The following is a 26,087-nucleotide window of genomic DNA, read 5'->3' on the forward strand; positions in this document are numbered from 1 at the left end:
TTTGTAGTCTCTATTAAAAAAGAGAGAAATTTAAATTAACTAATATTTAAACTAATATTGTCAATTATAGAATGTCTTTTTGATCCTTCGTTTTGACAACTTAAGCAATGTTTTCAAACTGAGGTGTATGATAGGGGTCTATGCTCATTCTGACCACACTGTACAAAATTACGCACCGTCTTAACTTCAATTCTCAAAGCAACAGTTTGCATAGATTGTTTTTAATTGCATAATTGCTTAATTTCTAAGTAACTATAACTGATTATTACTCACGCATGAGCTGCGTGTCAGGGTCCTGTTCGTCCCGTTGGGATTTTTTTTTTCAATAATGGCCGCCGGACTATACATTATCCCTGACATATTTATTACTGTGTGAAGTGTTATGGCAAAAAGTTGCTTGTTGCCCTGTTTTTTCAATTATTACTAACACACAAAATGTTTATGGCACCAAAATCATCTAAGTGCAAAGACTGCTGGGAAGTGAATGCTGCGAGGGGCTAGAGATGGAGCATTGTGTAACCAGTCAATGAAATTAGATCAAATTAGCCATTTTGTTTGGGTCATATGGGTAGAAAAGCCATAGTCTAGGATGTTTTATAATCAATTCAGGCATATCAGGTCTGAGATCTGTCAATCAGGTTATTCAATTCTAACCTGGGGCAGAGCCAGAGGCTTTTGCTCATTTTTACAGCAGTTACCTCACAGAAGTCAAGCTCTATCACTTCAAATAAAAGTAACCTACAACATCTATATCTAGTACACACTTCACCCTTTATACCAACAGTTGCAGGTATAATTAATTAAAGAACACTCAAATCTGAGTGCCACGGAAACCAATACAAATGATCAACTGAAAAAAAATATAATATTGAGGTCAAACCTGCAAAAGGAATTTGTCATCTTTTGACATCAACATTCATACATTTTCATTTTGTAAAGCACTGTCTTATCACAGTGCATTCTGGGTACCTGTTTTCCCCCACTGGCAACAGACAAATTAACAACGGTCAAAAATAACTTAAACACTCAAGCGACATCACATTTGTATACCTTACTGACACACTTGGGTAATGGGATGTACATGTTTGAATTTATATTTTGTCTATGAAGGTATTTAAGTTAAAACTACATCTGTGAAAACAGTTTACTGCACATTCCATTAAATTGAATGATCAGGTTGTCTAAACTGGGAAACATATCATGTCTTGGAAAATGAAACCAATCAAGTTGTAACAAGCATGTTAAGAAGCAAAGGAATTGGCCTGTGGGATGAGGTGTAATGAGCAAGTTATTATAGTGCAGAGATAATGGAGTCTAATAGACATGTCAACTCCTTTTCTGTCTTGTTGTTTGAGTGTTGGTGAATTCTTCCAGTTGATTCCACCTACATGAGCAGAAGTAATCTGTTTATGTCCTGCATCATGCTTGTACGCGAGCAATCAATGTGACAGCATACGTTGTTATGATGCGGAAAAAGTTCAAAAGAATTTGCCATCAGGAATGGAACGGTAGTTTGAGTCATCACCACTGATTTTTTATGTTCTGGGAGAGGTCCCCCTCTGTGATTTGAGTGATGCAGAGAATTATAACATACCGGGCTCCTATGTCCATGCTCTAGTTTTCGTTTGTGTGTGTTTCTGAATGTGTACCATGGCTTCTTCTTTATGTCATCCACATACCTTTATTTAGCTCCTTGCCTTGCACGACAGAACTATTATCTGTACACACCTGCATCTCATGAAATAACCAGTTAGCAACATAGTTAGCAAGCTAGTTCATTTTGGGCACACAGCACAACCCCGCCCTAAGCATCGTCCTCTTGTTCTTCTCCCTTTCCTCACCTCCCCTTTCCTCAGCTCTTCTGTCATCGCACGTCTCCTCTCCTGTCATCCTGTCTGTCTCTCCTCTGGAACCAGTGTCTCTTATATAGTGATGTGGAAATTATCCTTATCTCTTAGCTGGGCTCACCACTCTCCTGTGTCCACCATTACAAGTAACACGACACTGTGGTGAAGCAGGATAATTATGGGACGGTGACTGTTGTTTTTTAAGATGCCCACTTCAAATGCAGTTCAGCCATATATGAATTTTCTACAAAACATATTTTTCAGGCATGTTCCTGAGGAGTTCAAATAAGGATGTCCTCGATATGTGGGCGCCGGAGTGCACAAGAAAAAGATCATACATTAATATGATTAAGTGAATGGAAATGGAATTATATACAGTATACTAAATTTAATTATATCAAAATTACTTTTAATTAAGAGAGATGGAATCAAAAGGATTCAAATTCACACAAATTCGAGGATTTCCCGCTGTGGCAATTGCATGTTGCAATTTTCTCTACTTACCGCAACATTTCCACAAAATGAACACAGTCATAGAATTTCTGCATTGTTTTCGATTGCAAAAAAAAGCTTAAAATCACTGCACTAACTGCAGTTTTTTTTGCACTTTTGGCTGCAACAATCACAACAAACCCTCAACTAAAGTGCCACAGACAATTCAGCAGTGGCTAAACAAGCTTTTATTCTTTCTTGCCATTTCATTTTGTTTGGTCAGAGTGATCCTTCATACATATTCTCCACCGGCGTGGACTAGTGCGTAGAGGCTCCTGATGACCGGTAAGGACCTCAGTCGAACATGTTCTTTAAATGTAACAGTCATGATGCTGGTGAATGTCAGTTTGTGGAATATTAACCTACAACAAAAACTAATTTGTTTTTACTTTCAACATTTAAATCCTAATTTTCATTGTCATGAGTACATATTTGGAGGAGCACATCAGGTATCAAAAACAGGCAGTTAAGACATGGCAAAACTTAAGCTGTTGCTTTTATAATGCCCTTCAAGATGAGCGAGACTAATGAATGATAATAAACAAGTACTTTTATGCCACCAACTCAGCTTTGGAAATGTGTTCTGTGAATGTAACACTACATTACCTGAGATAACTCATAACATGCTAATAGCCAGGTTGAGGACATTTCATTTTTATTTTCCTCTCTGTTCAAAAACATTGTGTGCGCATGTAGCCTACTGTGCCTCCTGAGAACACAACAGAAATAATTATCCTGATATAAAATTTTGTGACTGAGAAAACCCATCCGGGGGTAGTAATTTCCACTGATTTACATACAAGGGCCTTTTTATCTTCCTGAGTAAACAAAGTGTATGCGCCCATACAACCTACAGTTCTCAAACAGACAAACGAAGGTTTGATGAACCCCCTCACATGACTTTCATAAATCCACAAACCACCCTTTTAGAGTATAATATTGCACTGACATCTGTGCGTCATATATTTACGAATGTAACCGTTATATTATCAAAGGCCGCAGACTATATCAGCCTATGCTCTCTACACCAATGACATGTTTTCAATTAATAGTCAACCAGGATCTCAAGATGGAGAGATATGTGTGTGTCCTCTGAGTCTAACAGTAATCATTCCATCAGTGCTTGAACAAAACAGCATAGCAATTGCTCCCCGACTGCAATCACTGAAACACACACTCTGTATTGAATTGTGAACTGAAGTTCCATGAAGCACATATCTGTAGACAATTTGTTTTCTCCATTGGCTTTGGCAGATTTTTTATATATGTTTAATGTGTACAAAAGACCATGGAGAAAAAGGAAATTAGTATTTTTACATATTGAGAGCTGATGTTATCACATGCATCCATACTCAATCCAGACTGGTGTTCTGCAGACAGTTCATATTTTTGCAAAAAAACTGTTTTTTCACCAGAGGTACTGTATGCCTTCCTGAATCTCTGTATGTGCTCTCTCAAATGTCACAAAATGATTAGTTACACAATTTTCATTCTAACATTTAAGTGTTCTTCAGAATTCTCCGGTGTTCAGGCCAACCATTCCCGTAACGAAGAGTCACAGTGGCCCACGGTACACCATGCACACAAAACAAAACAAAACAAAAACAAACAAACAAACAAAAACATTATGCCACATCTTGCATAGAGAATGGAATATTAATTAAATTAACCCTCTTGAATTCAATGTAGTCATTTTGCTCTAAATAAAAATACCACCAGAATGTTGTTACATTTCTCTCAATCTACACCTCATACCCATGATTCCCTGCCCAGCAGAGGGCGATGCGTTATGAGATTGAAAGACTAAAATGTAATTTAAACGTTCAGGTAGACTAAACATACTTTTTAAATGTATTTATTCTATTAGAACTAAGGTCGCGGTATCTTACAATTCAAGAAATGTAAATTAACATAACGTAGCATATAAAATGGGAGTGTTGGGGAGATTCAACCAGAACTGGAGCTGAAATGACTTAACTGAAACAGAACTTAATAGTAAAAAAATTATGAAGAGGAAGGTATCGATTAATTGGGGTTTAGACTAGGAAATATTAAGTCGAGGTGCGTATCCTCTCATATTTCTAAGCCAGTTCCTGAGATGTGTAGCCTATTGGGACATCCCCAGCGCCTAATGAGCACGCCTACCTCGACCTCTGATAGGACCAGAGCTGCGACTCTTCCCAAGCAGCCGTCGGGCGAAATTAATTCTTCTCTCAAGACCAGTGAAGGGGGCCGGTGTGTAGACGACAACAATCGCACAGAACGGTGTTAGGGATATTCGCTTCTGAACTATGGAATAGGCTACGAGAGAAAACATCCTCTTTCCTAACTTTGACATCAAAGCGAATTCCTGGTAAGCAAACTAGCTGAAGTGTTACACTTTGGTCTACATTTTAAAAGCCAATGCGTACTACTAATTGCCAGTATTATTTGTTATCAAAACAACAAGTGTTATCAGAGGACAGGTAGGAAATACTCAGCAGAACTAACCCTAATTAACAAAAAAAAAGGCAGCTGCATTTTACAGTTTGTGCGGTTTGTGTTCTGTACAGTGGAGTATTGTACCTGCTTGACCCACTTTGACCCTAACATCTAACCGAAATGAATTCAATAAAACTAATATAATTTCAGAAATGCAGGTATACTTGGGTTGGCGTTGCTTAAAATATATATATTTTTTATTTTCAAATAGTGAAAAGAGGTGATAAAATGTGAGGTGACATTTGACATTAACTGATGGTTCATGTCCTGGACAAAAGAAGTCCATGCTTGACTGCTGTGCTTCTCTGTGCCAACCCTTGAACATAATCCCACAAGTTTTCAGCTTGAACTTGTTTTTGATAATTTTGCTCCATTTTTTTATTGCACGAGGTTGAAATCCTGGAGCACATATGGCACAACCCCCTTGACAGAATGTGCTAAATACGCATGTACTGTGCCATGTATGAAGGTTCAATTTCACGCATTTCGATATTATTATATGGAACTAATCCCTAGAGGAAAGGGTAACCTAAATCTACCAATTGGGTTGCATGGGCAAGCAGGTGCATGGTCATTATTCATAAACAGCATATTCTTCATCGTAGAAATATGCCACGATTTCATGGTGGGTGTAACCCCATGGTGTAGTACGCTTTGTGTGATGGCTTGTCGTATGATACTCTGCAATTGTTTTGCGGAGGGGCTGTTTTTTTAGGCGTAGAATACTAGGGTGCCAAGGTCACAGATCTGCTATAGTGGCTCAGATTCTCAGATAGCCCCTTTTTAGTAATACCACAAACAGATTTCAGAGGCATCATCGTCAGTAGAACTGTGTCATACTAAAGCTTGTCAGGTCGTTGATGACGCTGTTTACTTACTGGTAGAGTAGATGAGCTTGTCCCTATTCCACCCTTTGTCTAGAACTCATTATTTCACTGTCGTCACTGATAAAGTGAACACAAATGCAAGAACAGGCAAAGTGACCAGAATAATATTCTGACATTAAAGGAAACATTTTGGGTAAAAACAAGCTATCCCCAACACTATAATATTCACTGAATCTATAAGAATTCTCCAAATTGTTGCGGACGTTGCATTTAACCTGAGGTTTTCACTCAACAATGTGCTGCAACTTTCGGCCTGATTTCCCCCCTTCTGTGGTTGCTGGGCTGTGTGGGTGGAATCGAAGCCTGCTATCCATTTACTATAGGCATCCCAGGCTGCGGGAGAAGCGTGAAAAATGTAAGCTCTACCGCGTGAGGAAATCCATGGCGCTGGAGTTACCCATGAGCTGAGCTGTCTTTGATATGTGATCTAAGAGAGAGAGGGGGACCGCTTGCCTCGGAGAGGGCAAAATAACTAGTCTTGAAGAAAACACTCGCTTCCTGTGCGTGTATGAGCAGGGGCTGAAAAGCCCAGGCTGTGGTGACAAAGGCCATTTTTAGAAGGGAAGTTTTTGGACAGTCTCCTGCCCCTTAATTCAGCACTTTGTTGAATTTTCAGTTTGGTGCTGTTTCTTTTTTTTGGTGGGCCATTGCCTACCCCATACCCAATGTAAATGTTACTATAGTTCTACCTCACCCCAAAAAACACGAAAAAAGTGTAAAAACAAATGAAGATCTGGTAAAAGAATCAATAACACGAAGGAATTCGAACCTGGACTTCACAGCATATTCTGTAAATATACAAAAGAGCTCAGCGCATCGTAGTTTCTAACCTAAAGGTTGCCTGCCTGATTTTGAAGTCGTTTGAATGCACCAGAGCTGCTGTGGAAAGGGAAGATGGGCCATCGGGCTTGACAATAGGAGCTGGAAGCTGAACATGGGAGCGCTGAAAGGATGTTCCTCCTCTCTAAACTGTGATGCAGGCAGGCAGGCTGTCCAGAGTGCTCAGTGCCCACGCGTGGCCATAACATGCGTGAAGTCTCAGGGGCCCTGTTTGTTTGAGGAGTGCGGGGGAGAGAGAGCGAGAGAGAGAGAGAGAGAGAGAGAGAGAGAGAGAGAGAGAGAGAGAGAGAGAGAGAGAGAGAGTCTCACTTGCAAGCACATTTGAAAGGTCCCCAGAACTTCACGACGCAGGGGGAGTTTTCAGCCTACTGAGGAACTCACTTTGTGTCGTAGGAGGAAAGATAACCAACAATTGCTAGGAATTTGTGTTTTAATAACGGTATTACTCTCCCAGAATATCCTGCTCTGGTGCTACATTGTTTTTTTGTTTTTTTCCTGAGGTGCACCACATTGTTTTTGTACCATGGTTCATTTCTTGCATGTAACAATGGAGTGAATATGATTTGCATTCTATTGTGTACCCACAAAGCTTTTGTCTCCATGGTGCTTTTGTGGTTGTTTATGTTGACTGATGTGATGCCATAACAGGTTATCCATAACGACGTGGGCCTGTGCTCAATAACTGAAGGTGCGCCGAGACACAGCGTGGAAAATCATTGATTAGCCCCCTGAGCCGTCTGATTTGAAAAATGAACCCATTGGTTTGGAGACCCGAAGCTCCATCTCTCTTCATCAGTGTGGAAACATTCCGCAGGGGGAGCCAGTGGAAAATGGCCGCCTTAACAAACTACGCACAACCTCAAATGACATGACCAGCAGGCACCATTACCCCCGTCATCCATCACGGACCGCGGGTCCCACCCGCAGCGTGCTAGATGGCCCCGAGATGGAGATGGGAGCGTGTCATTTGAGCCCTGATAATGATAAGGATGTGGATGCATTGGGACACACTGCAGCAAGCATAGGGGTGGCCTTAAGTGCTTTCTGTGGGCAGGCATAACGGTCATTACGCTGGGGTATGATGCAGGTAGAAGGAATGTATCGTGTGAGTAGAGCTGGGTTCTTCCAGGTGTGGCCGTTCCCTTCTGATGAAGTCCCTCCAGCGTGTTGATGGGTCACGTGGTGTATCCTTGCACATGTCCACACACCAGCAGCCATCGCATGCAAGCTGTTGACAAATGAGGCCTGTTTAACGTTAAATGCTCGCTGCGTGGCATGGGTCGGGGTTGGAGGGACGCGTCTGTTGTCTTTCTTTTGTCTTTGTCCATCCAAGCTCAATGTCAAAACAGATTTCTGTATGTATCTGTCTCGTGTGGTAAATGTTATTTATTCCTTTTCAGATCGAAACGTAAAGAGAAAATAGCAAGATCAAATGCTCAAAGTATAATTTTGTGTTATTCTGCTTTATCTTAAGATAAACTTACTTGAGGTCTTAATACAGTGCAAAACCCAATTTTTCCTACGGCAATATTGAAGCCTGCTTGTATGCTCAACCAGTTCAAGCCAGGTCAAAGAGCTGCTTTTGAAGTGGCAGTATTTTAAAAAGTGCACAGTGCACACATGGAATCTCTGTGGAACATGCCATTAGTCTGTTTCCTGACCCCAACAGTAATGATGAAGTGGAACATATTTCTTCCTAATCACCACCAAGGTGAAGGACCTCTCTCTCTCTCTCTGAAGCCTTTTGTTTGCCGCACAGTAGCAAAGAAGCAGCAAAACAGTGACGTCAAAACCTTTGTGTCAATTTTCGTACATTTCATTTAATTTTCATTGATTGATTCAAGCGCCGAACTCTTCAGACCAGTATCTCTCTCTCTCTCTCTCTCTCTCTCTCTCTCTCTCTCTCTCTCTCTCTCTCGCTCTCTCTCTCTCTCTCTCTCTCAAATTCAAATTCAAATGGCTTTATTGGCATGACTGCATACAATACAACATTGCGAAAGCATATTTACACAAAATGTACAATTGAAATTAACATAAATAAATAAAACAAACAATACGCTATAGATGGTAACATAGGATATAAACATATAACAGGTGAATTGTTAAATAGTAAACATTAAATATGAGTTATGTGGGACAGGGGGTTCTCTCTCTCTCTCGCTCTCTCTGTCTCTCTCATAAACATTATAAGGGTTCCACAGGAAATCCCATCATCTAATGGGGGGAAGGCTGAGGAGCATGGAGCATGGCACGCCGTATGCAGGCTGTGTGTCGCAGACGTGGGGGGATGGGTGCCGGAGCGCGGTGAAGGCACCACGGAGAGGTCTGCCCCAGTAGCCAGAGGGGGCAGCCAGCCCCTGCATGGCGCTCTCCATTTCCTGAAGAGCCCTTTCAGCTCGAGCCCAGCGTGTCAGAGTCATGTTTGCCAATCTGACCCCATTCGAGGCTTTTTCTATGCCTCCTTCACTGCGGATGAGGGCAGCGGCCTTTGATGTGTGACATTCTCTTTGGTGCTTTTACATGTTCCGATGGATCGGCGCATTATGATGAGCGGACCTCTGCTCTCCCATCAATGCATTACTCATGCTCTTTTTCAATTATTCAGTGAAGTTTGTTCTTCGAATTAACTGCATGGTTGGCCACAAAAGGATCTTTTGCCTATAGACAGCGCCTTGATGCTCCTGGCAATAGGTCTCTCGTCAGTGGTGTGTCCGTGGATGCGTTTTTGTTGCGTTTCTTTGAAGATTTAAAAATTTGTAGGCTTACATCGAATTTTATGTAGGTTCTACTGTCTGTATGCGAATGTGATTTTAATCAGCGGACCTTGTTCTGGTTTACTGAGCAGATGTCTTTGATTTGTTGCTGAGCATTTCCTTGCTCCCCATTGTGAGACCCCTGCCATTCTCTGTCTGTAAATATCAAGTTAATTTATATATTACACACACGGAAGACCTAAAAATACCAACGGTTCCTGACCTAATATAATCCATATAACTGTAAAAAAAAAAATCAGTACACAGGACCGTTGGCCTAAAAACATCAAGATCAAAGCATACAAAGGAATACATAAACTGCTGAATTCCTTTATTACAGGAACACTTTGAACTTGATGTTTCCCCACTGCTTGGAAGGGCCTAGATACACACAGTAATCCCCCAGTTTGAAAGATCTACACTCTCTCTTGCCAGCATTGGAGAGAAACTACCACTAGGAACAAGGCTGTGACCTCCATTTTAACCCCCATTAGTACTCCCCACCCCCCCGCCCACCCCACAGCAATATATTTATTTATTTCGTTTTATGAGCTCCTCAAAGGATGTCTGAAGTGGTAGGCAGTATGAGCTACCAAATCTTCCACTGTGTCTCCGGAGACCACGCGTTTGAACATTCCCTTTGAAGTTCAGCTCTCTCAGCCCATAGATGGTAGCGTGATGGATTATTCATGTTCCTGGTGCATGGTGAGGGGAATATCTGAAACCTTTTGGTTTGGTATCACCATAGCATTGAAGGTCATGGATCATCAAAGATCTTCTTGCGCATTCCAGTAGTTTTAGTTGCAATCTGTCTCGTATGCCATGCAACTAAGTTCGTAGGCTTTTTTTATCTGTTTTTGGCCAGTTTTGACGGTCCTATGATGTATCTTCGAAAAAAACAGAATATAAAAAAAACGAGGGGACGAAGGACTGTTTCAAATTATGTTCAAAATTACCTAAAGTCAAGTATGAAATTGTGGGGAATGCAGTCTTCTAAAGCCAGCCTCAATTGAATGCCCGCAGCTATTTTCTCTCAATGAGCATCGATTGACCCAATTTTCCTCAGGTTACATGGTCATTCTCCTCAAAATGAGAGAGCTGTCCTCCCTTACTTTGATGTTGTAGTGTATCTCTAAAGCTTCATGCTCCGTGTCCAATCGTGCATTTCTCCTCCTTCAGCTGAGGAGAGTTTGGAAGAGAAAAAAAGATCAGCCTGTTATTGTATCTCACATTCCTGCAAAGAAATGAATCATCGTTCCTCTACTCCTAGTGCCAGTTTGAAAGATGAATTATTCTTACTGCTCAGTCATGGCATGATCAGTTGGTCTGTCTAAGTACTCCTGTTGGGACGATATGTACATTTGTATTCATAGCTGCTGCAACCTGCCATTTCTACTCTACACCCATCTCGGATCTTGCTGCTGATGTTGATGCCACCCCACAGCCTTTTTAAAAAAAAAACAGTATGCTAAACAGCCAGGCATAATTAAATCTAGAAATATCCAACGCTGATAGATGGTGAGACATACCTCATACTGTCTTAGTAACTTATGAAAGTACTTATCTTGGGATCATCATTCACACTTAGTCATTGCATATGGTGGTGTGCAGGAGGGAGGCTTTGATTTGAATTACACAGGACACGCTTTAATCGTCTAAATCACTTGTGTTTGTGTGTGTGCGTGTGTGTGTGTGCGCGTGTGTGTGTTCAGACTCCAAAACATTGTAATGGAGAACTTCTTAGATCACTTCACTGCTTATCCGAAGTGAGATTTTGTTTGAGATTTTGAGATTTATGTCAGTTAGAATACTTCTACCAGCTGTCACTTTACAATCTCAATATACTGTAACCTCTGCATGCAGATCACTTCTGGATCTTTAGCAGGCCCTGCGCCACCCACCTTCCATCGCTTCTTTCTTCAAACCCACACAGCACCATGGAGATGTGTACGGAAACAGTTGGTAGTGCAAAATGAAATCATAAAATTCTCAGTTCCCTTGGAGTGCCCTAAGGCTCTTAGACCTAATTAAAGTCTTTAACTCATCTGTCTGTGATTGCACCATGAAAAGGCTTTGTGAGAGAGTTGTGAGGTTCGCTCTATCCCTGCCACAAAGACAAAAGGCAGAAAGTAAATCCGCTGCCTCCAAAATCCCAATTAGCTCCCTTTTGCCTTTTCACCATGTCACAGCTTCAGTCGCCCCTAAGTTCAAGGGGATTGGGTCCAACCACTCCCACTCCCTCTCCAACTCCAAATTCTCCACAGCTGCCAGTGGGACATTTCATCCCCTTTTTGCTCTGTCCCCCTCCCCCCCTGATTTTAGTTTCTCAAAGAGGGATTTAACCCCTGAGCGAGTGAACAATAGGAGATAGCGGGAACTCCCTGTGGAAAGGGTCAGCTGTTGCCCCGAGCCCTTTCCTAAAACATTAAGCCTAAAGACAACAAAACGTGTGCATCAAGCTCAGGGGTGCAAAGACCCCTCGTCAGGAGGCCCTTGATGTTTCCCCTACAGTGTCTCAGAGGGATCAAGCAGTCCCATTAAGTGAAAGGACAGGAAAACAGAAAGTGGCTACAGCACTGGATCATTGATATGAGATCAGGGAAATTAAGGCAAAGTAAGACAGGAAGTTAAGAGATACAGTGGTGGAAGCTCTCTTTCCAGGTCTACACTGACTCAAGTATGGTTGGGCAGAACCTGCCGTGTTTCGACCCGAGCCCTCTGCTAACTGCTAACAAGGACACCATCCTTCAAGTCAGTGCAGTGCAAAATGTTCGCTGTGCCCTCCCTTCAGAAGCCATCATGCAAGCTAAATAAATCGGGCTTTTGAAAAGCAGCCACATGTTATCACTAAAAACCTGCCATGGAATTAAGTTGAGGGTCACATAGAGTTAGTTCAGTGAAGGTGTTGTTGGTGATACAGGACACATAAGCCAACAAACTCGTCATTATTGAAATCCCATCATTGTAAATATACCCCCAGTGCTAACTTGACAGAACAATTTATATCCAGACTTTTATTTCCAATCGATGTTTGTCTTCCATTATTGGCCGTGTGTCTTAAAATAGTCGCTACATAGCTCATGACAAGAGTTTAAAGTGCAGGCATTTTGGATTTGGCCTGCTTGATACTGCTGATGAACAATACCTCATGCACTCCCCAAGGACTGGGGCTCCTAGCTGCTGGTTGTGTATTCTCAGCAGCCTAGCCTATTCCGTGTCGTACATTGAGCTATGTGTCTGATCCTTTGGATCTTCAAAATGCGCCAAGTGGCCAAAAAGGGGATTAAAAAATTATCCAGCTTGACTTGAAGCACTTCAAAAGCATACTGCGGAATTAGAGTGTGTGTGCGTGTAGGATTTCAATTAGCCAGATTTTGATCATGATCCGACCTGACTTTGGTTTTGGCCAGTGACAGAGTGAGCTGAAGGCACCGTTAGCCTCCATATGGATCCTGAAGTGGGGGGGGGGTACACTCTGTGTGTGGGTCATTGGTTTCCTCACAACACTGCTGAGTCAACAGAGGTCTCAGGATTCAGTTGTCGTTGTCTGTCCTGTATAATCTTATGTGCAAAACTGAAACACCTTTTAGACCGATATGCAAGCCTGTCTGCTATTTGGACTGGGTGTAATATACCATCACAAAAAGTAAAGGCCATATTCATTTACAGTCTTACAACTGTTCGATGCTAGATAATAACGACATGAAAACAATGCATCAACCTTGTTAAATCCCAACACATGCTAACTATTCTGTGTTGTGGCTGTTGTGCAGTCAGAAAAGCCACAAGAAGCAACTCGCGGTTGTTACCTTACCTCACACACACACACACACACACAAGTTCGGCCCACTTTGCTCTGCAAATCAGGTTCAACAAGTTTCAGTCATAGGAGATTTGCATTTTTTTTCCTTCAATGGGAGAACGCGCTATTCAGTGGCCTTTTCCTCGCAACCTGAAATATCATATTGCTTACCTAAGATACTTTTCTGCATCTGGCTGTGTTTCAAAGGGCGCTCTTGTTCTTTTAACCCAGAGAACAGACAGCCGAGATTTCTTTTTTTGTATCTGCTTTGTCACCAGTGTTTCAAGACTATTTCATGTTCACCTGACAAGACCTTCATGTCACTTTATACAAAATCTGATTTGCTTATATTGAGCTACAAAGGGAGATACAGAGAAAGAGAGGGGAGATGGAGGCTATTTGCATTTTGGGCATGATAAACCCTTTTGGTCAGTGGTGGTGTTGGAGGATGATGAATGCTGCTTGGTTTGGCAGTAAGGTTCCCAGGGTCATTTCACCAGTGAAAACACCTCATTCATCAAGCTGTCATACAAACACTTACTGAGCATCTCGGCCACGTACTGTGCTGCATATCATGTGTCAGTCTGGGTAGTATGCTGAAAACCTTCACTTTAAACAACTGTTAAAATACTAACATAGTAGGATGTATGGGGGTAATTAGGGTATTGATTGAGTTTGATCGAGTACTGTACTGTACTGTACTGTACTGTAAATCTGTAAATTACGGATTACATTTTACCACATTCATTATGACAAAAAGAGTCAGTTACTTGAACTAGTTCTTACTAGGTAGGCCTGCACAAGTCTCTGATGTGTGTGAAGTTGCTCTCTCCTCTACACTACAAGCTACCAGTTAGTCCAAGTAAGCACAAAGCAAACAGAGGAACCCTCTATTCCGTCTGAGTCCACTGGGGCTTAAAGGCACCTTGTTTACAGCTGAGTTTCTGCCGTTGGCGGTGAGGAAGGGAGCCATTCCCCCTCTCCCATGCGAGCGAGTGTGCTGCCAATCGTATCCCCTAAGGTGTGTGGTGTTAAACTGCACAACAAGGCACAGATAGGAGTCTAACTTGTGATTCCAACTCACGGACAAATGAGCATTCAGGAGCGTAAGCCAGCTGCTGAAGTTGGGGAGTAATTTTAGACACAAGAAGAATTCATGGAGTTGAGCAAAAATATAAATCTATTGCACTCAGTGATGTAATCTAGTTATACTAATGGGGAATCTAAAAGGGATACATTCTCAGAGAAATGCACCCGCTTAAAAACCCTCATAAAATACACTTTGAAGGTGTCTTTAAAATGAGGACATAATAATAAAATATCCATAGAATATATGTCTCAGTGTCGTTTAGAAAGAAGACTTGAGATAAACACCTTTTATTTCTTGTTCCACAACTAGCCTACAACTATTTATGTGGCTAATTTTCATTAAAGCTTTTGTGGGTCGAGAACATAATTAGAAGGAAGTGCCTCTTTAAATGCTCATTTACTCTGATGACTAATGCCCAAGTGCATCAAATGGTTCCTCAGGAATTACACTTGAGTATTTTCAGATGTGTGGGAACCTTTTAGGTTTTCAGGTTGTTTAGCTGATAAGGCAATGTTTTGCTGATTCTGCTGTGTCAAGGTTACGAGCGTGCAGTGCACATATTGTCTTTTTTTTTCTTCACTCTTGCCTTGGGTGAGACTTTTTATTATTTAAATCCAAACCTAAATGTTGAGCTGTGGCTTTACTTTTTTTTGTTTTTACAAACTGAGAACCTGATGTTCAACTTCATTCAGAGATCCTCGGTTATCATTCATTCTTCGGCATGACACATGCACGAAAAACAAGCAAGCGTGTGATCAAACAAAACATCTCCACAGACTGGAATGCTCACACTCAAGGTTTAGTCACGATGAGTCACGTGGAATGCCCGCCGTCAAAACACCCAGCTGTCACCTCCTGGTCATGAACCTTCATAAATCCTATTGAGACAGTTTGAGCAAGAGGAAATACTCCTGCACTGGCACAAACAACCAAACACAGCTCCCATGTTAGAGCCAAGATGGTGGGTGTAACGGCTCTGATGACAGGTGCTGCTTCTGCAGACATGCTGGCAGGACATGAGAGGAGACATGCGACTGAAGTTCCTCTCCAGGTATTTCCTGCTGGAGATGTTGCATGTTTGGCCCTTGCTTGTTTCAGCCATTAATTGCCATGTGTCTGGGTTCACAGCATGGCAAACACATGCAAGTTTCGACTGTGAAATGCCTAAATGCAGCCATGTGATGTTTTTTTTTGTTTTCGTGCTGGATGTTCAGGTTGGAAGATCATTCAAATATGTAAATGATCGATCACCAAGATAATGTCATTGAAATGGAAATGTATGTTCTCTTGCTTGGGATTATGACAGGCTTTGCCATCATTATTTTAAACAGTCTTTAGCACAGTACAAGGCCTAGTTCCTCTCACTGCACTCAGTGCAGTCCTCAATAACCAAAGACTCTGGTATGGGCTTTCTTCTGTTGGGGGATTTTCTGGGAAAGTTTTTTTTTTTCCCTTCTCTATCAAACATGGCACCTGCTGATTCAGCTACAATAGTGCCCACAAACATGGGGCAAGGTGGTGACATTTGAAGAGTCGGGTCTGTAAAGTTACACTCTTCAACAAGAGATAATGGTGCTGAGGCTGTCACTAGCCTCTGTGTGGACACCTGTAGCATTGAAACCAGACTCTTGTGCCCATGTCAATGGGATGTGTATGTGTCTCCTGACACTTCCCCCTCATGTACCTCCATCTCTTTAAGAGGTTCCCATGGGACCCAGTGGATGAAGCCTCATCAGTATGTTGGCTTTATCAGACATCCATCTTCCCGGTGAGGGTCTGTAGAAAGGCAGGACTTTTTTTTGGCTCCTTTGTGATACACTTAGGGTCCCCAAACCACCCAGCCTTCTCTGTCAAAAAGTGTTTCCATCTGGGAAGAAAAGGAGACAAGTTAATTACTTGTTGGAAAGTGGTCGTTTGTGGAATGTAGGTTTTTTTTCTTTTTTAAAACAAATGTTCTTAACCGCCTCCATTCCAAATGAGCTCTTGTGCTATAACAAAGAAATGCTTGTTCATACTTTGGCTCATTCACAAAATCTGTCATAAAACCAAATTTGGATAACAATTCAGCGGAATGTAGCTTATTTTTATTGTAAAACTCTGGTGCACTTTTATGCGTATAAACAATAGGATTACAGAAAACTGAAGGTCTTTCTAAATGTCTGTGATCTCATTTTAATGCCGAAGCTTACACTGTAATTCGGTTGTATGATTCAGTGAGCATTTTCTAAAAAAAAGTGGCTATTGGTACGGATTCCGTGGCGATAAGATTGGCACTATTGATACAGATCTGTGTCAGTAGTCTGTTAATAGTCTGCACCCCCTGATGTTCAAGTATATTGGTGGTTAGCAAAGCTGCCTTCCAAGCAGTTGACCTAGGTTTGATTCCCTTCATGCACAATTTGAATTAATTGACTGAAGCTCAATAAACTAAGATGACCTTGCATTTTCTTGCTGTTTTGGAAATCTGCATCAACATATGCTTGCAATCAGTAAAGAAACGGCCCCTTAGTTGCAGATCCTGCCAGCTATCTGCACTGTGTTTACCTCCCCAGCACGTGAAACTTGTGATAGCATAGCTAGTGATGGAGGTAAGTTCTCTTAGGAGGTGAATATCTGATCAATGCAAGTGAAGGCTGCTTTGAGGGCTCATAAGTTTACACCCTCTGGGCTCCTCAGCAGTTGGAGACAGGAAATGGGTCAGGGTCCCCCCGCACTGATATATACACCTCTTGTGTTGGTCTCCTGTTGAATGCACTCTTGGACCTCCAAAGGAGATAAGGATCAACTGGAGGAAACCCAATGCAGTCCAACATGGCTTTGGTGTGCTACGCCGTATTGTCTAAAGGGTCAAAAGGTAGCACGCAACAAGACGCCATGGCTGGGTGGAGTGCTCGGTGTCCCAGCATGCAAAGTACAATAAGCAACACAGGCCAGTTTCACCACATACGTACATCAGAGTGCAGAAGCAGATGTACGACGATGTTTTTTTTCTCTCTGTGTTGTACGGATTACTTGTTTTTGTATAAACAATTGAACAATTCAGGACTGGTTGCCAAGAAAAGGCAGAGTACTGAAAGGAAACTAAGTGTTTCATGTGAATTCTATGTGAACTGAATATTTCCTGCATTTAAATCTGCTCAGTCCAGAAACACAGCACTTTAATCTTCTCACTAAAATGTGAAGGGAATATTTCATCATAACTGGCTTCATCAACACATTACTCTCATTTAAGCACAGACTGTATCAGACTATTGTTTTATGTGATTATTTTACAAGGAGATTATCTTTAAAACACTTAATCTAGTAGTTAAATAGATTAAACGCATTATGTATTTAGCTCAGATATTAGAAATATTTGTGAATATATTAATTTGTAACCTCAAATTATTTTGAGAAAGCACAATAGCCTGGTATTGGAAAATTATAAAAATATTATACAACAGAAGTGTCATAATCAGGAACAGTTTGGCTTTTCATTTAGTTATTTTTTAGTTCCTGGACATCTTTGAATACACTATAGTCTGGAGTTAATAAACCACTCTCCCATAATAGCCCAGTGTGGTTTTACCTCTCTTATGTCATAAACCTGAGCATGTGTCAACACCTTCACGCTTGGTGTAGAACAAACAGACCAAATGAGTCTTAGAAAATGAAGTGTATTTTTGTTATGGAACGCTGAGCATGAAATCACGCTTTGTCAGATTCATATCCCTCCTTGCAATAAGGAAATCCATTCCAAATGTTTGCATTTCCCAGCTCCCTCCTGTTGACACAAACCAATTAATCTCCCACAAACGTAGCCAGGAAGCCTTACTTGAAACAATTGAAAAGATTCCAGAATTTGGAGTCGGTGCTTGCAAGGTCCCACTGGTGCCTCTGACTAGTAGCTGTTGTGTGTGTTAGTGTTGTTACACTCCCAGATCACGGCCGTCGCCTAGGGATACGGTGGCCTCGTGCAGCCGCCCTAATGACATCACTGTCAGACTAAAGATGCAATGAGCCATACAAAAGAGGGCTTAGGGAAGAATGAAATGTCTCAGGAAGACATTATTGAGTCCTGTTTGATTTTGGTTGGAGGGGATCTCTGAGGTGACAAACTCACACCCCTTTCCTTGTATTTAGAGAGACTTTGTTGTGAGCTAATCTTGAAATTGCACAGTAACTTCTCGAAGGAAATCCCTTCGTGGCAATAAGTATCAGTCTGACTTTTGGCTGCACTGGTGGCAGCTGAACTGTTGAACCCTGTGGAGAACACTTACATTTGTCCGAAATGCTTAAAAGGAACCAGTTAAAAGCTATGGAACTGATCAAATTTGAACTCACATGCACTTGAGAGCTGGGTGCCACTGATTTAGGAACAATCAGATTTCTGGCTCTCTTACCATCTGCCTTGCTCGCTGTGTCTGAGGGGAAGGAGACAAAGGACTGGAGTCAAGCGCTTGTGATAAATGTGTGATGTGCTCCAATTTTTCTCTTACAAATGCAAGCCACAGGACCCTTCCTTGTGCATCGGCCAGACCTTCTGTATTCTTTTTAGGTCGCTCGGACAGCGTGGGCTTTTTCATTCAATGCACAAAGAGGCCAAGGCTAGATAATACATCTCTTCCAGGATGGTGGACAAGCCAGTCTTATAGATGGCTTTGTGCTGTGTGTTTTAGACTTCCCCTCTTTGCACTCTAGATTTGCTACCTAGTCTTTATAGTGTAATTAGCTCAGAGAATTTCAACCAGTTTGCCTGGCATTATATGTGTCATGTCGTGCAAACATTCAATGAACCCTTTTGTAAACACCTCTGTTTGTTTATTACGGTATAGTCATAGGTATGTCTTTAAAAGGTCAGGTTTATGCTGTAAGGCACTGGAGAATGGAAGCGTGTTTTGAAACCTCAGAAGGATGAGTGTAAAAAGAGATGGACAGTATGGTGTCATGCACGTATGTTTTGAAGAAATAAAGGCAACGTTGGTCGGCCATACTGGCAAAATCAGAGCCAGAGTCTGCGCAGTAAGTGCTTAAACAGAAAATCGGCCAGGTCTGCCCTGTATTAATCATATTTGGTTTAATCTCCTCCTTTTTTAATTCCCTCCGGTGTCTTCACTTTTGACTGAGCATATGCTGTCTATTGTTTTTACAGTCATTACCTCAGAATTACCTTGTCTAGAAGATATCGTTTCAGTCAAAATAATAGTCTGGTTCGTTGCTAATGAAGAAACAAGATGTTTTGGTGAAAACAAAAGAGATAAACTGATCTGAAATGTGAAACTCCTTGAAGGTCCTTCCGGCAAAGCTGTTTTTATTTCCCAAATAAGTAACGTCACTTAGGTTTAATCATGTAAACTCTCCTGGCCTCTGGCAACTCTAGCCAAGCACTTCAAATAGATTTGGCTAAATTGGTATTGATTTCTGGAGTACTTAAATGAACAGTCTGCCTGTCTTCAGAAGAGCACTGAAACTTTTAATTTAATTAACCACCCTCATGCAAGGGGCTCATAAGTGTGAAATTAGACATTCGCTCACATTTTGGACATTTTTGGTCTCCTTTCATGAATTTTGTGAATCATGTATATTTTCTAGCACATTTTCTAGTAAATCTTCTAGCATTTTTGTATTTCCAAAACCTGACTTTGAAATATTAAATGAACATATCTGTGAAACTTTTCATTTGTTAAATTTGGATATGCTTCATGAAACACTGTTTAAATGTGTATGTGTCTTTCCTCTGTTTGAACAGGTTGGCTTCTTGGACCCAGATCAGATAGCTGCATGTTTGAATCGATGTTCTGCAATGGAACCCTGGCCTGCGGTGGCCTGGGTGATAATAACGATGGTCATCGCTGACTGGATGGAAACTGCACATACGAGGGACTTCACAGAAAATGACATCATCTACCTTCACCCCTCAAGTATGACGTTCTTCATAAACCTCATAAAAATCATTCCTGAACTACCTCCTTTACATAGATGAACTGTCACGCAAGTAGAAAAACCCAACGTCCTCTTCAGAGTCACTCCCAGTAGTCCTCTGGTCTATTACTCAATAAAACTAACACAGTTCCTGGTATGTTCGATGATTCCCAAACGCCCTTTGAAGTGAAGGATATGGTGGCCAAAAGAAACAGCTGGCTTAAATTGGCGCAAAACTCTTTGCACACATGCCACAGTCGTCTCACCCCTGCCCGCATCGGCAATGTGACCCTGTGTTATTTTTATGCTTTGGGTGGCATATGAATTAGTTTGCTGCACCTCAGTTGTCAGTCCATGCTGCTAATCCCCCCATGGCTGTTAGCGCAGAGGAGCTCAGCACAGGGTATCCCATAAGCCTGGGCTGGCGTGAGTCCACTAGACCCTCCGTCTCCCACAGAACCTGTGATTAACCCAGAGGCTGTTATTATAGGGGACCTGCCGAGGGCCCTGAGTGGATGAGGCACCGCTACCCTGCTCTGGGGTTGCGTCACTGACATGCTACATGCACGCCAAAGCACCACCCTTCACGCATCTTATGGAATGTGATCACTTGCCAGAACACTTGTGGAGATGAGATTTATACCGCGCGCGCACACACATACACACACATACACACACACACACACACACACACACAGACGCACGCACACACACACACACACACACTTGTGAGATGAGATTTACACCACCAAAGAAGACGGGTTGCTTAGTTGTGTCGCTGGTCAATCTGACAGTGCGTGAGTCTTTCATGCTGGGGCTTTTATCGGATAGAAATTTGACTTCTTTATTTAGCCATCCTGGAATTTGACATGCTGGCAAACATTGCCAAATTAAACAGTGACCACAGTGTGAAGCATGGGTGTCTGCTGAACAAAGACCTACGCTGTTGTGTTACTACATGATATGTTAAACAATTCCTATGGAACTATAGAACTTCATTTGTTTGGCATGACAACAAGATAAGCAGTTTATCTCACTTCCTGAATAAGAAAGTATTATTCAAAAGTTCTGGATGTTGGTTCTTCTCCACTTGTTTCGAACAATAACTGGTTGTTACCAGGGCAAAGATGGACATTGGGCTTGTGCCTTTGTCAATACCCATTACTGCTAATTGCATTAATATTCAGTGCCACTAGACCATTACGATTAATCAGTGCCTGCTATTCAGAGTGAATCAGGACACAAATGAGGATAATTGAGGTTACAGAAAATTGTCCAGCATCTCCACGCTTGACTTTGACAATGTGCAGACACTGGTCAAAGTCCAGACAACAGTCCATTAGATCATGTCTCCCAGTCGTGGCATCTGTCCATGCCATTTTGTTTGGTCATGGTGTGAATATTTGGCCCTAAACACATACGATTACACAATTTGGAACGTTTATTTTTATCAACAAAGGTATTGTAACCCCAAAAACACATCTTAGCCAATAAGTTAAAAATGCATAAATGTTATAAATATGGATTTTAATTTTAGCTTAATTACAGTGAGAATAACTCTCAGCACTCCAACATTTATCATTGTGCTCTGGTCCCTGTCTTGAGGGGAGAGTTGATGGGTGGGGAAACATGAAAGGGGTTACAGCTGAAGGTAAACCCCAAGATTAGTGGCTAAAACAACCAAGGAAGCCATCATTTCAGAGGTCAGCCCTCCTACATTCGACAACAGCCCCTCTCCCAGTATCAAGGGGAAGAGAGAAAAAAAAAGTCTGTCAGTTTTGAGAATCTTTCAACATGGTGTGCTGGACCTCCCGGGATCAGGGTTGCTGTTCCTTGGCTTTCCGGGAGAGATCTGTGGGCTTGGGGCCACCCTTCGTGTTCCTCTGGGGATTTGTGGGATCTGTGGTTGCTGGATTGGCGACTGCGTGAAGGTCTAAGGGCTTGGATGTGGAGCAGTGATAAATAGGATGGGGATGGATGTGATTGACAGGCGTTGCTGACTGAAAGACATTTCCGTGACAAAAAACCTTCCAGCTGTCGCAGAGGGGGTGAAAAAGCAGACTCCCCTTCAGACCTCCAGATAGATAGATAGTGATGATGTGAAATGTGCAAAAGCAGAGTCCCTTTGTTGGACTGTAACAGATGGCTGGCATATATGTGGTCTCTGCCTCTATGGACACTTGAGCAAAACGAATCTGTTTCAAATTTAGAATCACTCTAGACTGTATCACAGGACATAGCGATTTACAGCCCAAGCTGATTTACACGACTGTTAAGTACATGGTTGTTAAGTGCACGTTGAACATGGTCAACGAAATGTAAAGAAATGTGAGAAAATTCCTGTTACAGACTTGGAGACTATTATACAAGTGTGGCAACTGTAAGGTCTAAGCCATGAATCATGTGAAGAATGTTTAGGGAGTTTAATAGGCCTAGCTAAAAGCAAAGATCAATAAATAATAACGAGAACCTCTTGCTGCAGAGAGAAGGGCCCACTCACACTCTCTGAGTAAAAGTGCTTAAATTGCACAGGCGTCAGCACAAATTACTGTGTGATTTAAACAGTGGGTTTTTCACATAATTTCGAATTTTTGTTCCAATATATCACAAGACATTTCGTACCATTCCTCAGTGAAAACCTGCTTTTGGCATTTTTCTTGATTTATAACAGCTTACATCTTGCTAATGTATTTGAAGTGGTGTGTAACCACACTTAAATAACAGGGTGTTGTCCTCTTTCCTTCTCCTAAGCCACTCCATACCCAGGCGGATTCAAGTGCTTTACTTGTGAGGAGGCGCAAGACAACTATGAGTGCAACCGTTGGGCACCAGACCTATATTGCCCAAAAGGTAAGACCTCTGTTCTTGGACTTTTTATTTATTTAAAAAATAAAATGAATCCATGTAACAAGGAAAGGAATAGTATTAGCAACATACTCAAAGTTATGTGCATCTACCTACATGTACAGTACTCCTGCAGAGATTAGTTTGTATTTTTGTACTTCTGCTCCAAGCTATAAATAAAATCTTTCTTTGCTGTGTAATGTCATATGTCCTGCTGGCTCTGGCCATGTTTGGCTCACGAAGAACCACCTGATACAGAGCACTGCTGTGTCTCCTTCTTCTTCACTGGTCTCGAACTGATTTACACCATTACTGAATAACTGAGTTCCTCGGAGCCCCATCTTAAAACACATTCTTCCAATAACAAACAGATAGATCACATGGGATCTGGTGCTCAGCCAACAGCCTCTGGAATGTACATCAGTCTCACACATTTTGCTCCGGGTTTTCAGTAGCTTATGGGCCTACAATAAAGACATTCTTTTCTGCTTTTTTGGGTGGTGGTGGTGGATGGGGGATGGGGGTTGGTTCATTCATGTGGCTCTTCCTCATAATAGTTAAAAGGAAAGGTGGAGTAGTCGGTGGAAAGGTCTTTTCCTGATGATCTTTGAATGAGCAAACCCCATTATTCATCCTAGTCACTGTGCATGACAGATTTATAACACTTCAGTGCATACTTACGGCTGATTTACAGATTACTTCATTTGCTCATTATTGTGGTAGATTGTAATGCATCCAAATTACTAAATGCTAGAATTTTTTAGATTAAAGCCACTTAATAATATGTTGTCAGTGGTAGTTATAATCAGTCACTGATGGCCATGTTACCAGTTTACATGTCTAAAACTTTTTGAGTTTTATGGTGGATACGTATCCTCTTTCAAGCTCTGCCTTTCTTTCTCTTTTTCCCACTCTTCTCTCTCTTTCTGTCTCTCTCTCTCTTCTCTCTCTCTCTCTCCCTCTCTCTCTTTCTCTCTCTCCACAATCTCCACATGCATACTCTACACAGTATCATCCTCCTCTTTCAACTGTAAAAATCCTCTAGATGCTCTGTTGAAGTGTAAATATCCATCGTTTGAGGAGCTACATCAGTGCCTAACTAGTGTTTTGTTTTGCACTTCGCAGATGCAAGGTATTGCTACACCCAGCACGAGATAAATCTGGACGGCAACACTGTGTCTGTAACAAAGCGTTGTGTGGCCCTCAATGACTGTCTTTCTACTGGATGCGCTGACACTGACCATGAAGGACACAGGGTAAGGACCGCATGGCTGCTTCACATCAGATATCAGATAACCGTCACAAGCCATGAGACCCAAACAGAGAAGGCTGGCTGGCCCGAGCTCTGCAGTGGCTCTCCTCACTTACTGTCAAAGTCTTAAGGGTTCACTAGCCACCCAAAGGTTTCCTGTTTTAGAGACGGACAGTTAAAGTCCCCTGGGAGGATGAACCACACAGATCAAAGATGGTCTCGAGATGATCTTCAGGTTTCCTGAAGCTGGCCAGAGCTCTGCAGTGGCTCCCCTCACTTACTGTTGAAGCCTTAAAGGGTTCACTAGCCACCCAAAGGTTTCCTGTTTTAGAGACGGACAGATAAAGTCCCCTGGGAGGATGAACCACACAGGCCAGAGATGGTCTCATGATGATCTCAGACTCTGATTCTCTTACTTTCATACTTTCTTTTAGCTCCAGTGTGCTGATTATATCTTTAAACAAATACCAGCTGACCTCGGTTTTCCTTTGGCATTAGAATTTATCTAGAGCATGTTTAGATTTTATACAGTACGGGCTGTTTTATACCCTTTTCCCTCTGAACGCATAGTCATTAATCACCCATATCTCTGTCTTAAATCCTGGACTCAACCAACACAAAAAGCCCACTTGAGGGGAGCTTCCAAGTACATAGTGGGAGGACAACAAACGTGTGTGTGTGTGTGTGTGTGTGTGTGTGTGTGTGTGTGTGTGTGTGTGTGTGTGTGAGTGTGTGTGTGTGTGTGGGTGTGTGTGTGTGTTCGACTCCGTGCTGAGACGCTTCGTCTCAGTCAGCACCACTTAAGAGTGCCTAGGAGTTAAGCTGAAGATCCTTCTGAGTGATCTCTCTCCAGAGTAGATAAAGATTGGGGATGGGCTGTGCTTTCTCAGCGCGCTGTCATGCTAATCCGCGTTGAAAGGTGTGCGTGTCGCCACTGCTCAGGCCCACAGTGCAGGTTAAGGTTGTCACTCAGGCACCGGGCATGGCCTGTTTGAAGACATTTAAAGGGGGGGAAACAGAAGGAAGTGTCCAGAATGAAAGAAACAAAGACAGATGAGTAAATTGGTTTGGGAAGCATAGGTGTGAGAGATTGTCGTTTAAACAGGGGATTGTCTCGTGACCTCAGGCAGCCGGTGCCTGTGTTGGCAAGTACATACATTTTTGTGCGAAAACAAAACAATAAAAAGGCAGAGAAGTATAATGAACATTTGTGACTTGTGAGAGGAATGTGAAGTAAGTAGGTAAGACAATGATACACCATCTCGACTCCTTAAAGTTTAAAACATTATTTTGAATGTCGAACACTGATGCACACACATGTACAACTGTGACGTATCCTTGAAAGGGATGATTCAAATGCGCAGGAGTAGTGCTGTGTTATCTTGTCGTCTAAAAATGTTTGTGTCATTTTCCAACCTCTCTGCACAGGTGTGTACAGCTTGCTGTGAAGGGAACATCTGCAACCTGCCGCTTCCTCGAAATGAGTCAGACGCCATCTTTGCCACAACGTCTCCCCTCAGCAGTGCCCCGCGTCCGCCTGCGAGCCACTCGCTTCTCACCCTCACCCTCACACTCACCCTCACTTTGCTCTTCTTCAGGCAGGTTTGAAGGATGAAAGTAGAAAAGTGGAAAGTGAAGCCATGAATTCATCTTTCTTTTTTTTGTTTTAAAACTGTAGAGGTAGCATGTTGTAAAGGCCAGACCTTTTAAAAGTGAACTAGCCCTAGAGGGGTAAACAGTATAAGCACTTGCTCTAAAAAAAAAAGAAAGAAAAGGAATGGAACGATAGTGTGAGTTGTTGTTATTGTTGCTTTAATCTAACCTCTTACCAATGAAGTGTTAACATGATTATTTTTTTAACTCTGACCATTTTCCTTTTCAAACTGAACACAGTCAAA

At 42.0% G+C, this 26,087-nt stretch overlaps 1 protein-coding gene across 1 annotated transcript; it reads left to right on the forward strand.

Moving 5' to 3' along the window:
- Positions 1-4,530: 4,530 nt before the first annotated feature.
- lypd6 (LY6/PLAUR domain containing 6) lies at positions 4,531-25,962 on the forward strand. Its single transcript, XM_012819391.2, has 5 exons — positions 4,531-4,692; positions 19,921-20,092; positions 22,845-22,943; positions 24,063-24,193; positions 25,618-25,962. The coding sequence occupies exons 2-5, from the start codon at positions 19,975-19,977 to the stop codon at positions 25,795-25,797; spliced, it is 528 nt and encodes a 175-aa protein (XP_012674845.1). The 5' UTR covers positions 4,531-4,692; positions 19,921-19,974; the 3' UTR covers positions 25,798-25,962.
- Positions 25,963-26,087: the final 125 nt, after the last annotated feature.

Source organism: Clupea harengus, chromosome 2 (assembly GCF_900700415.2).
Source record: "Clupea harengus chromosome 2, Ch_v2.0.2, whole genome shotgun sequence".
NCBI classification, from domain to species: domain Eukaryota; kingdom Metazoa; phylum Chordata; class Actinopteri; order Clupeiformes; family Clupeidae; genus Clupea; species Clupea harengus.

What these genes read in the sequence shown, in the direction of transcription:
- lypd6 (XM_012819391.2), top strand. Translation starts at nt 19,975, where the DNA reads ATGGAACCCTGGCCTGCGGTGGCCTGGGTGATAATAACGATGGTCATC. An exon ending in CATCTACCTTCACCCCTCAA is followed by an intron (nt 20,093 to 22,844) that starts GTATGACGTTCT and finishes CCTTCTCCTAAG; the next exon opens with CCACTCCATACCCAGGCGGA. An exon ending in CTGACCATGAAGGACACAGG is followed by an intron (nt 24,194 to 25,617) that starts GTAAGGACCGCA and finishes CTCTCTGCACAG; the next exon opens with GTGTGTACAGCTTGCTGTGA.